This window comes from Nothobranchius furzeri, chromosome 2, assembly GCF_043380555.1.
Source record: "Nothobranchius furzeri strain GRZ-AD chromosome 2, NfurGRZ-RIMD1, whole genome shotgun sequence".
Classification (NCBI taxonomy): domain Eukaryota; kingdom Metazoa; phylum Chordata; class Actinopteri; order Cyprinodontiformes; family Nothobranchiidae; genus Nothobranchius; species Nothobranchius furzeri.
In genome coordinates, this window is record NC_091742.1 from 3,732,562 (window position 1) to 3,744,786 (window position 12,225).

Here is a 12,225-nt window from a genome sequence, read left to right on the forward strand (position 1 = left end):
GTTCTAAATGTGCTGCAAAGCTAAATCCTGGAAGCTCTTGGCTGACTTCACAACAGTCTGAAATGTTTTTTTTTTTTTTTTACAAAACTATCGGAGAGAAACAAGTTAGCTTACCCAGTGCTGGCAGCGAGTCACTGCACTCAGCTGCTCATTAAACCCTCACAATGCTTTTAATCAGATGACTTTGTTTCAAGCTATTCTCACTTCTTGCTCTTCCCAGATCTTTGCTCCACTTGTGTGAAAAAGTGAAATGAGGTCAAAAGGGATGAAATACTAACCCTTCTTGATTTGGCGATACTGCTATTGTTCTGCGATCCTTTGAAGTGCTAGTTAACCTTTTTAAAGCTACATATAATGAATGCTCTTATGTAATCGTTCAGCACAGAAGCAGGTAAAGTCAGGTGCTTTTTGGGGGGTGGGCGGTTGGGAATGGTATGATCCATCTGCAGTGCATAACTGAACGCATAGACAAACACATGACCTAATCTACGGAGTGACATTTACGAGGGTTAGCGCGCAACAAAGACTCCAGAATGAGAGTGCAGGAGAAAGAAAACTCTAAATGAAGTGGAGAGAACGAACGAACGAACGACCTTGAGAAAAGCTGCAAATGTGTCTGACTAAAGATGCTGCAGATAAGCAAAGAAAAGAAGGTGAGGAGACCATTATGTCTCATTACAAACAAAATCCATCATCATTATTGCAGAAATATTACTGTCTTTAGGGGATGTTCATTTCTTAAAGAAACTATTTGCAAAAGTGAAACAAAAGGAAGCATCCTGCAGAATGTGTATTGATATATGCATCCAGCTGGAGGAGGTCAAAATCAACTGTAGTCTTCTCATGCTTTCCTGGGTAAGATGCTCTGCTTTAACTCAAACCAACTGTTCCCATTCAGAGCTCGTGGTTCGGGGAGGTTTTTCTGTGGCTCCGGGAAAAGCCTGAATGGCAGCACAGATACCGAGTGAATCAGAAGGAAGATTAATGATAAAGATATGTCATAGTCAATCTGTGCCACAGCTAGAAGCTGCACAGGGTTACCATCAGTCCCAGCAGTGTGTGTGTGTGTGTGTGTGTGTGTGTGTGTGTGTGTGTGTGTGTGTGTGTGTGTGTGTGTGTGTGTGTGTGTGTGTGTGTGTGTCCATGAGATGTCTCTGTAGGCCTGTTTGCACCAGCGTCCCTGTGCAAGTGCAAATCCCTCCAGGTATGCCAGCACACACACAATATTTGCAAGTGTGTTCATAACTCACCCACTATTGTGTGTCAGTGCACAAATGTGTGTTTGCTCTGCCACCTGAGGATGTTTCTGCTGAATAACTGTGTGTGTGTGTGTGTGTGTGTGTGTGTGTGTGTGTGTGTGTGTGTGTGTGTGTGTGTGTGTGTGTGTGTGTGTGTGTGTGTGTGTGTGTAATGATGGCTTGTGTCGGTCGATGAGATAATCGGGCAGAGCACAGACTGACAATTTGATCTATTGATCTGCATCTTGCTGGCTCACTGGGAGGCTATGAGTTATGATGCTGCCATTGCTGGCCACCACGAGTAAACGGAGTCACGAGAATTGTCCCATACACTGCTGCAGACCACCAAGTAAAGATGCATGCAAACACATGAACATAAATGACTGGGAATCTGTAAAAAAAAAAAAAGAAGAAAAAAAAAAGCTTAAAAATTCTGCAGAAATGCAGTATATTATCATGCACGGTGCTTTAAAATGCAAGTACACACAAGAAAAAATAGTTATTATAAATCTATGAAGACATGAAATACTTGGTGCATCAATTTTGCGTTGCATCTGAGAGAAATTTGTTTATGTACCTCTTGGGAGTTCTCAGTCATGCTCGCAAATAACCATATTTGCAATAATGTAAAGGTTAATAAAACAATCCTCACAATAAAATTTACTGTGAAATTTGAAATGTTTAATCATTTAACTGGCCTCATTCAAACTAGCTGTTAGCTTATCTGTAACACAGTCAGACACTTGAGACCAGATTGACATGCTAACAGCTAGTCCAAGGCTAAAGGAGTCCTGCCAACCCAAAACTCCAAGCAGCCAATGTACTTTTTTTACCGAATAAACTTTTAAACCTCTGCATTACATGATTGTTTTGTACAAATCTATTTATTAATGAGCAGACATTAGCAGCAGCTAGCTGTAGCATTTCTAGTACAGCCTAAAGCACTTTTAGCAGATTTATTTTTGTTTTATTTGAGAAACCAACTTATTCATGAGAAGCAGCAAAATCTTTATAGAAAATGTGTTTTAAGATTTCCATCATATGATTTTGTCTTGGTTTTGCTCAGACTAGTTGTTAGCTTGTCAATCCAGTCAGAATTTAACCCCATTTCTCCAAAATGAGGTCATACAGAGTTAGATAATTGGTGTAATTACAGAACGCTGACCTGAGTCACATTCACCTGGCCTTCAGACTTAATCATACCATCAGAAAGATCTGTCCATCTGTTCAAATGATCTACGCCACACGCAGATCACATTAGTCGCAAACACTGGATTTAAGTACGAGCGGTTTCCTGCATGTTTTAAATTGTGAACACAGCTTATTTATTTTATTTGGTGATGACCCGCTCCTGTAGAAACTAATGAACCAGGAGACATTTCAGCAGTTAGAATAAGGTGTTAAAAGACAAATACACAGCGAGGAGGAGAGTTTCCACTTTTAGTTTAGCGACATTGAGTTAAAACGGCCTCGAGGGGGTGCTAAAAACATCCAGAATGTAAGAGTTTTAAAGTTGCTTTTGAGGGATCATCACTAGGGTGGTTTCATGGGCCCAGGCCTGCGTCTCTGTACCATTTATCTGTTTTATTTCCCACATAAATTAAGCTACCTGAAGCTACTGAATCATATTTAACATTGATATTGCATTTAAGAAGAATCTTTTTTAAAAATTGAGTTTTATTTAGTAAATCTAACTTTATTTTCATTTTGTCAAGAAAGTGACCAGTGGATATTTTTTGTGGAAATGGTTAAACACTTTCAGCAGCGTATGGCAGATTTCTGTCCAAATGGTTGCAATTGTATTTTTCCTAAAAATATTTTTTTTACAAATTATCTTTATGTGACCAAACACTGAAACTGAAGCAGAAAAATCTGAGTTAAAGAAAATTGTTCTGATCTAAACCTTCATTGCAGTATTTAGGTTTTGCCGAGGCAGCGGTGCTCCACTTGCTTCACAGCACACGCCCTGAGGTCCAGAAACCATCAACAGTTACAACAAAAAGCCCAACATTTCCTTTGACGTCTTCCTTCTTTAGTCAGAAAAGCGGTAGGTGCTTCACTTAAACACACAACCTGCCTGCTTGTTGTTAATATTACAGCTGATTCTGCACATGGCTCGGATGAAGTAAATGCCTGTGTAGCAAAACCTGTTTTTTAAGACTCATGGCTTCTTTTTACTGCAGGTATATTGTGCAATAAAACTATTGACCGCATGTGTGTGTGTGAGAGAGAGAGATAAAGTGTGTGTATGCACTTGGGCATTTCTGACTCAGTGCATCACCACACACAGATCAATGAGGATTCTATTCTTGGCCATTAGCTCTGAAGAAAAAGGGATAGCCTGCCTCCCCGAGCTCTTCCCATCTTTTTCCTGCTCTCCCTCATCCTTTGGCCTTGTGCACTCCCCTCTGCCTTTGCTCCTCTCGTTCCCCCTCCAGACAACACCAAACGCTCATTTGTCGACATCCCAGATGGACAGTGAAGACAGATGCAGCGGCAATCATCAAACGTGGGACTTTATGCGAGGGTGGGGTGGGGCGAGGGAGTAACTGATCATTTTTTGGTTTTTTGGCTAAAAGGATGAGAGGTCTCCTCAGAGGGTACAGACTGGCTTCTCCTGTAATTCTCAGCCCTCTGCTGAACTGCCAGGCTAAAGCCCTTGATCTGCCACTTCCTGTAAATCCTCCAAGGGAGAAAGGGAGGTGCAGCCAAATGTCCTGGCTGGCTGACCGGGCCACCAAACACAAACATGCAGACGCACGGGGTGTGTATCAATCCAGAGAAATCCCAAGATGCTGCTCGTAAAAACAGCCAAAACTAAAGAACATTCAATGACAAGCCAGGAGCCGGCCATCCAGTGATGTAAGAATAAGAGATTAGACAGCCATCACATGTTCTGGTATCAAATTAAAATAGGCACTCACTAAAGAGAAAAACAAAGGTTTTGATTAACCCTTCTGATCTGCATCATTCAAGCACAAGAGAACCCGTTCAGATCCAAAGTGGCCACATGCCATAAACCAACTCCAGATAATCTGAGGGAGAATGCATTTCAGTCTTTAAGCTGACTGTGGTCAGATTTCTTGGTTGCAGATTTTGTCTGATGACTGAAGAAAGCACCAGCGAGTAAGAGCTAAGTCCCATTAAGCTGCAGCGTTTTAGTTCCTGTAAAAAGCTCCTATTAGAGAAGGGAATTCATCTGTCCGCTAAAATAAGCAGCACCTCCCTCGATTGGTCGTTTTACTCAGCTTCTGTCTGTATTTAATAGTGTTTTTGTAATTAATTCTGTGTAAAATGGTTCTGTAGACCACCTGAGAACGTCTGTTTTATTCCTCCCCTTTCCTGCACAGAGACTGAGTCACGATGAGCTGCGCTGCCAGCAGGTGGGAAAGAGACGCAACTATGAGGACGGCTCTTCATCACACTGTAATGAGCTGGCAAAGGTTGTTGGACAGGCAGCGGAACACACGGAGGGCCTGTAAAAGCAGCCTCACACATGCAGGCTTGGGGGCGTTCTCTGAAGCTATACGTCTCCCCGCGGCGTCATTCCATAGCAAGCTGTTGTCCCTGTTTGTGTAAACGTCCTCATATTGCAAGGTGTCTGACAGAGAAACTCACTAGTGCTGATTTACTGCACTTCCCTCACTGAGGGGGTTTGGTGACTCTAAATACGTGGGGAATGTTCCGCCAAACTCACAGCCACATCGTTGGGAGAAGCAGAGATGAGGTGCATCTCTTTGTTAACTTGTGGTGCAATTATCGTTCCACACCATCATTTCTGCAAGTTGGACACTTCAAATAATGCAACTCTAGAACAAGCAGAGTGCTCCAGAACATGATTAGTCCTCCGCTGTTGCATGCTGGGACAACGGGATGGTGGTGGTGGATACAAACAGACTCAAGAAACTGATATGGAAGGCCAGTTGCCTTGTAGGAATGAAAGTAGACCCTACGGAGGTGGCGGACAATCCTCTCCATCTAATTGTCAAGATAGCAGAATGAAGGCAAAACACACTGCAGTAAATAATGTGCATCAAAAATATCCCTCAGGTTGTTATATTATGACCCCCACGTGCTCCGCTTCAGCTTATGAAGATATGTTCTCTGTACTGTTATAATTTCCAAGAACCACTTTCCTTGCACCAACTGCCTGTTTAGACATTCAGGCTCGCATAGTATCTCTTCCTATCTTTTATAGCAGTGTTTTATTCATGTGACTGATTGATCAAGTAGAAATTTGGGTTTTAAAACGCTTCTGTCTACATTTGCTTTAACTGAATGTCTGGATTCAAAATATATAAATGTGTCAAATTTCCCTGCTGCGTGACAGCAAATGGATTTTTTACTCTGTTTTTATTCTAAATGGGTCTAAAAGTGTTTATAGGCATCTTAAAGTAACAATGCATAGTTTTTTTTTTTACTTTAAGCTAGAGCTTTAACATTGATCTCAGTGATTGTCGAGTTAGAAACTTGACCAGTTTCATATTTGACACCACTCTGCCGCCCTCTGCTGACCAAAAACCTCACTTGATAGTTCTGTGGAGGGGTTGGTGTTCTAGGGGACGCTCTTTGCTTTGCGGTTGTTAGCTTTGATGCCATCGGTTGGCATTTTCAGTTTGCCAATCATCAATAAAAAGCACAAGAATTTTTTTTTTCTGTTGGCATCATGGTGGACTCTGGAAGTAAAAGTAAGAGAGTAATAATGTCTTTGAAGGTGAAGCAAAGAGCTAAACCCAGAGTGAACATCGGCGTGGCCTACACTAGTTTGAGGGAGCTAAAGGAAGCCTCAATATCACGGACTGATGGAGACCTGGCTTTGTTGCTACTAGACTTGTAATACTTTTTGTCTAACATTCTGGATCTTTTTACTTTGTGTTTATTTTAGTATTAGACGGCTCATGCTAGTGTTTGCTCGTTGTTAGCACTAGCTACAACAAGGTTGCAGCAGGGTGGTTCATGACTGTTGTAATTCCCCTTTCAACCAGTAGCACGGAGGAGCAGGAAACTCCAAAGGCAGCTTTTGTATCTTTCCATTCTGTCAGTAGGTGCATGTTGTGAAGATAGTGGTCCAAATTTCCTTAGTTGAATCAGCAAAACACAAATAATCTTTATAAACCAACAAAGTGATTCCCAAAGAGCTTTTAGTCCACTGACCTATCAAGCAAGACCTTTTTTTAATTAGAGATTTATAAAATAATACGTTGGATGAGGTGTGTCTCCATACGTTTGAGCAGTTTTGATACATCAGCATCAGTAGGTCTGGTATATATTGACTTACCCATGTTGGCCTCCAACAGATGTGCCACAGGCCACAGCTCCCTACAACAGCTTAATGCCAACTGAAAGGATACAATCTGAGAGCTCCACTCTGGGTGCCGATGGCCAGGATCTTCTGCACCGGGTCGAAAGCCATAGCTGATGGCTGATAAGGGAAGCCATGACGTACAGTCTGGTGTGTGCAGAGATGGAAGAGGAAGGGAAGAAAAGGGAAATTTGATAAGAGCGAAAATCAATTTGCATTTCACAGCAGGGGTGTTGTTTCGTCAGAGGATGCCACACACCTGACTTTGGTAAACAAATGCTGCGGCTGGATGTGGAAACCGTTATGAAACTGAACGATGAAAGCTTGAAATTGTAAAGAGAATAAGACCGAGATGGTTTTATTTTTTCTAAGTGGAGATCTGGACTCATCACTTAGGATCCTTTTATAATCACAAGCCTATTTTGAGATTCCTTCTCGCTCATTTCTCTCTTTAGGTTGTCTTTCTCTCTCTGCCTCCCACAAAGAGTCGTGATTACACTGAAGTCTGGGAATACAAACACATTATTAAAGGAAGATTTGGTTATTATTTGCTTCAGACTTTTAACAGCATTGCTTACGCTTCAAAGTCATACTCACTTTTTTGTGACTGTCGTTTTTACGGAATCAGCCAACCGTTGGTGAGCTGTTGGATTTGTTTGCTTAGTGACAGAAGGCTAACGCGCATTATATAAGAAGCACTCAGAGCAGCAGAGACACCTGCCTCTCTTGTAGAGAAACATTACAGACCGTTTTTGTCCACGCAGACAGTAAAGGTGCAAGAGAGTGAAGTCTTGCTCAAAGGCACTTCTATCAGATGTCTGATTGGTCTTGTAGCCATTTCAGCTGTCCGCGCTCTTATTTTCAGTCCCTTCCAACTTTCAGGTGAGTCATTCTGACTATAGATCATTTTTTGAATCACTGCTTCCGGCTCTATTATCACAACAAAATAGGATCAAAACTTATGGAAATTTTATATTTCATTGCTTTAATCATCCTATCCTCAAATGTCCTGAAGCATTCGCACACTCAGACACACCCACACACTGTTCTTCCCATACACACACACACCAACACATTCTCACTCCCAGCACGTCAAAAACAAACTCTTGGTCGGCCACCCTCCGCGTCAGACCCCTCACACCAAAAGTGTCCTTATTCGTCACTTATGTGTGAAAAGGGGTTCTCCCTTTTCTGACTGCAGACCCCAATGCAGCGTAAAACTGACGTGATGGGATGCCTGCAGCCAGGGCACCAAACAAGCTCATTGTACCTAGGGATGGATACCTTTGACATTTGAATCGATCCGGTACCAATTCCCGGTACCTAGGAATCGATACCGGTACTTAACGGTACCAATTTTTGATACTTTTGAATGTTTAATATTTTAATTCTCTTTTATAAATAAATATACATTTTTTCTCAATATATAACAATATTTGATAAATATCACGATAAATAACATTCAACTGTTTGTATTTTAACATCGTCCTTGTAGTTTTATAAGCTGATAATTAAACTGAAGCGAACATCTTTACTGTGAACTAAATTTACTGTGTATCTTCATTCCTTTTGCCGTTCCTTTTCATTTGATTTTTCCGACTGGGAAGTTAGAATTTCCGAGGAGAAAGCGAACGCACCATTAGCTGATAACAATGGTAGCAATGGAAGCTAACATACCATGCTAACGTTATCTTAAACAGTTTATTTAGCTGCTGGAGCAGATTAAAACGATGATGCCTCACACTTAGATCGTTGTCGCTAGTTTCATCTTCACCCAATCACCCGTCGCATTTAGTAATGTGAAGCCAAACTTTAGAGCGCGTTCATGTTCTTCTAGTCGGGAATTCGGAGTTCCGAGGAGAAAGCGAACGCAACATTAGCGAAATGGAAGCTAACATATCAAGCTAACGTTATCTTAAACATTATATTTACCTACCGAAGCAGATTAAGATGAGGATGTCTCACTTAGATCGTTGTCGCTGGTTTCATCATCACCCAGTTACCCATCACATTTAGTGAAGTGGACCCAAGCTTTAGCGTGCGTTCTTTCTACCATGCTGCTCTGTTTACAACTGGCTCGCAGCGATGGTTCGCAGCGAGCAACGACATAACGCTCTTCCGCATGCGCAGCTGTCTTCGCAAGTTCTCGTTATGATGGACGGGTACCGAAACGAGGCACCGTTTGAAATGACGTGAATCGGTGCTCAGTCGGTACTATGGAATTCGGTCGGTATCTTAAAAAGTACCGAATTCGGTACCCATCCCTAATTGTACCTCACCCTAACCTTTTCCTCTTGTTATTTAACCTTCCCCTCACCCTCATCCTAACCTTAACCATCTTGCTAGCGAACACGTTAGTGATGTGTCGGTCGCTCTAAAAGCCAGCTCTATGAAGTTAACGGCGGGAGCCGCCTTATCATTGGTCAGGCTTGGACAGAGGCAATGCGAGGGGGAGGTTTCAACTACCAAGGTGGAGGATAAAAGTAGAGGGTATTTGTAACCTCCCCCTCGCCAGATGGTATGTGCTAACGTTCCCCTTGGAGCCAAATACGAAAATTCACAGTCAGAATGCAAACGCTTGATCACAGTGAGAGTAACGTTTTAGGTAGCAAGAGGGTTAAGGTTAGGATGAGGGTGAGGGGAAGGTTAAATAACAAGAGGATAAGGTTAGGGTGAGGTACAATGAGCTGGTTCGGTGCCGCATCAGCAGACATCCCATCGCGTCAGTTTTACGCTGCATTGGGTTCTGCAGTCAGAAAAGGGAAAAACCCCTTTTCACACATAAGTGAAGAAAAAGGGCACTTTTGGCATCTGGGGTCTGACACGAAGGGTGGCTGGCCAAGCCTTTGTTTTTGACGCGCTCACTCCCATTCTTATCTATTTGTTTAAATAAACTGTGATCGGATGTTCGGGGCATTTTACCTCATGCAAGTGCCACAGTTATAACTGGTTGACTTGTCTGCTCATTGTCTCCTTCTCTCTTCACTACAGGAAATGGGTTATTGATAAACATGTAGATACAATCCCTAACAAAACTCTGAAGTGTTGCTGTTGGTGACATACAGTTTTTTGTGCATTAAAACAGTTGTGCAAACCCATCCTTTCAAAACCAAACTAAAATTGTTAAAAAGTTATGTGCAACTGAGCATTTAACAGCCCTGCAAGTCAAATGTGTGGGGAAATCAATAGGAAACTTACAGCGTGGTCTATTAAAAGTCCACACCTAGTCATTAGAGCACACGACTGGGGAAATGGTGAATTAACTTTGCAGCAGGGCCAAGATGTTGCATGCACAGCATGAAAATTGCATGAGTGTTTAATTATCCCAGTCGTTTTTTTTAATGTGACCAATCAGAAAGAGGCAGATCCTCAGTGGCTTCGGGCACCATTAGACCCCGCAGGACAGAGGACCTTGAGTGTCCGAGCGTGTGATGGGGTGGGGGAGTGAGTAGGGATGCGTCTGAGGGAGAGGTCAACAAGGGAGGGAGGGCGCGTGCACACACACACACACAAACGCACAAAAACCACCGGTTGGTTAATCTAGTCCCTGCAGATTATGCAAGAAAGGATCAGTTCGGGCCCAACCCCTCAGCATGACAGCTCACGCCATGCGCACAAACACCAGAGTGCAAGCGCGTGTAATGCAAACTGAATGGGTTTACGGAGAGCGCGTCGCGTGCACAATTTCAGGCTTTAGCTTCCAAACACAAACCAGTTCTCTACCTGTGAGCATTTTAAACATCACTTTAAAAGAAAAGACGAGGGAGTGAAACCCTTCCAACTGTTCTGTGGAGCTTTTGATCCTGAAATGGGATGAGCGTAAAACAGAACAGAAGGACGAGGAAGAGTCACCGGCGGATTACAGGCTGACAACAACAACCCTGATTAAACATCTCGCCCACCTTGCAGAGCTGGAAGTGCTCGGACTGGAGCGTCTCCTGGACCAGATGGTTCTCCTGTGGCCCCACCTGGACGGACGGCGTGGGGGAGGACGCCTCTTTCAGCCCGTCCAGCACCTTCCTGATGTTGAACTTCTTCATCTTCTCACACCGCAGAACGCAGAATTGAAATCACCCGCAAAGGGCAGAGGGGGCGGGGGGTTAGCCACTTCCTTTCCTCGCGCACGGACACGCGCACGGGCGCTCTCTGTCTACTCCTCTTTCCCCTGTGAGCCTCACATTTTTAGTGTCTGTCCTTTAGCGCAGTCTCCATGCTGGTGGTGTGTAAGGGTGGTGGGGGTGGGGGGGAGGGGGGCGGCTCTGGTGCGCAGCGCACAGCTCGCCAGTTAAATAAAGGTGGAGGCTGGAGGAGGGGGTGATGGTCGGGCTTCGGTGAGGAATTTGCCCGGAGTCCGTGCTCGCTGTGCCCCGATGCGTCCCGGCGGCTCTCGGCGTCCCTCCCTCTTGGCGTTGCGCGCCCCTCAACCAAGGCGGAAACGCGGCGCAGCGGCGGCGGTGATGCTGCTGCTGCTGCTGACGCTCTTGCGCATGTCTGACAGAAAGAAGGTTTCTGCTCAAATCCCACCACCTCATCAGCCCACTGTCTCTCTCCTCGTTTCATCAGCCTCTAGCGACAACGCCTCCCCCCTCCCCTCCCCCCTTGATCACTTATGGGTTTTTGCTCCCCAGCACCTCATGATGCAGGGATGCTCCGGCTCTGGAGACAAATCCCTATCCTGTCATCTTAAATGCTCAATCTTGCCATTATCCTGAGTAAAATAGTTTTAAACCCCTCTTTGTTAAAACAATCCTCTAACCTTACACATATTTTGTAGCATGTGCACCAAAAACTGTGAAAATCAACGTTTTACTAACTGATTTTAACACCCAGCAGCAATGCGTCTCAGAATATCCATGGCAATGCTTGTTTCCGGTGTTATGTCGGGATGTGTTACCCCTCTGGAAACATTTCAAGTCAGACACATTTCGGGTCATCAAGATGTGGTCCCCGAGATATAAATGTGTACATTTGCACTCATGGACGTAATTTTTTTTTGGGGGGGGGGGGGGGGGGGGGGGGGGACATGTCTCCCCCACTTTTTCCAAAGTCAAGTTTTGACCCCTGCACTTTTTACCATCCAACACCAACATTGCTATATTAAATTGACACTGGTTGAGCCCTAGGACCAAGTGGAAAACAACCGTTTGTTTTGAAGCCTGTTTCCCATTAGAGCATACTGTAAAGATACAACCCCCCCCCCCCCCCCCACCCCCCTTCTAAAGTGAAAATTACGTCCATGTTTGCACTTACAAAAATGAAGAAAGCCATGATATAAGGAAGTCACAAGTCAGTTACAGAATAAAATCCATTTTAATGAGTCATCAGGATGTTTCTTATATTTTAAATTGATTTATAAAACCACAAAATATCAGTTTTCCAAAATAAATAAATAAATAAAAATATACCTCACAGTTACTTTTTAGGTTCACAAAGTTTAAGCCAAAAACAGAGTGGATCCGGGTAACACATCTCAGCACAACACTGCAGTCCAGCAGTTTTCCAGCGACTTGTGTAAAAATCACATTTTACCCGAGATTGGTGGAAGTTAACGAGTTGCTGCAAAACTAATCTCTTGAAAAACAATCAGGTTATTACATTTTTCATCTTTTATTCTGTTGCAGAACAAAAGAGATTTACATACATTACCAATTTGTTCTCCAAAAATAAAGAACACAAACTATTAAT

At 43.4% G+C, this 12,225-nt stretch overlaps 1 protein-coding gene across 3 annotated transcripts in view; it reads right to left on the reverse strand.

Moving 5' to 3' along the window:
- Positions 1-10,717, reverse strand: part of stxbp5a (syntaxin binding protein 5a (tomosyn)) — a 136,011-nt gene extending 125,294 nt beyond the window's left edge. For all 3 annotated transcript variants that reach the window (XM_054747924.2, XM_070542816.1, XM_070542813.1), the window contains exons 1-2: positions 10,443-10,717; positions 6,590-6,687 (exon numbers count right to left, since the gene is read on the reverse strand). In XM_054747924.2, coding sequence (XP_054603899.2) covers positions 6,590-6,687; positions 10,443-10,580 — 236 coding nt within the window. In that variant the 5' untranslated portion in view covers positions 10,581-10,717. The remainder of the gene's footprint in view (positions 1-6,589; positions 6,688-10,442) is intronic.
- Between the last annotated feature and the right edge of the window lie 1,508 nt (positions 10,718-12,225).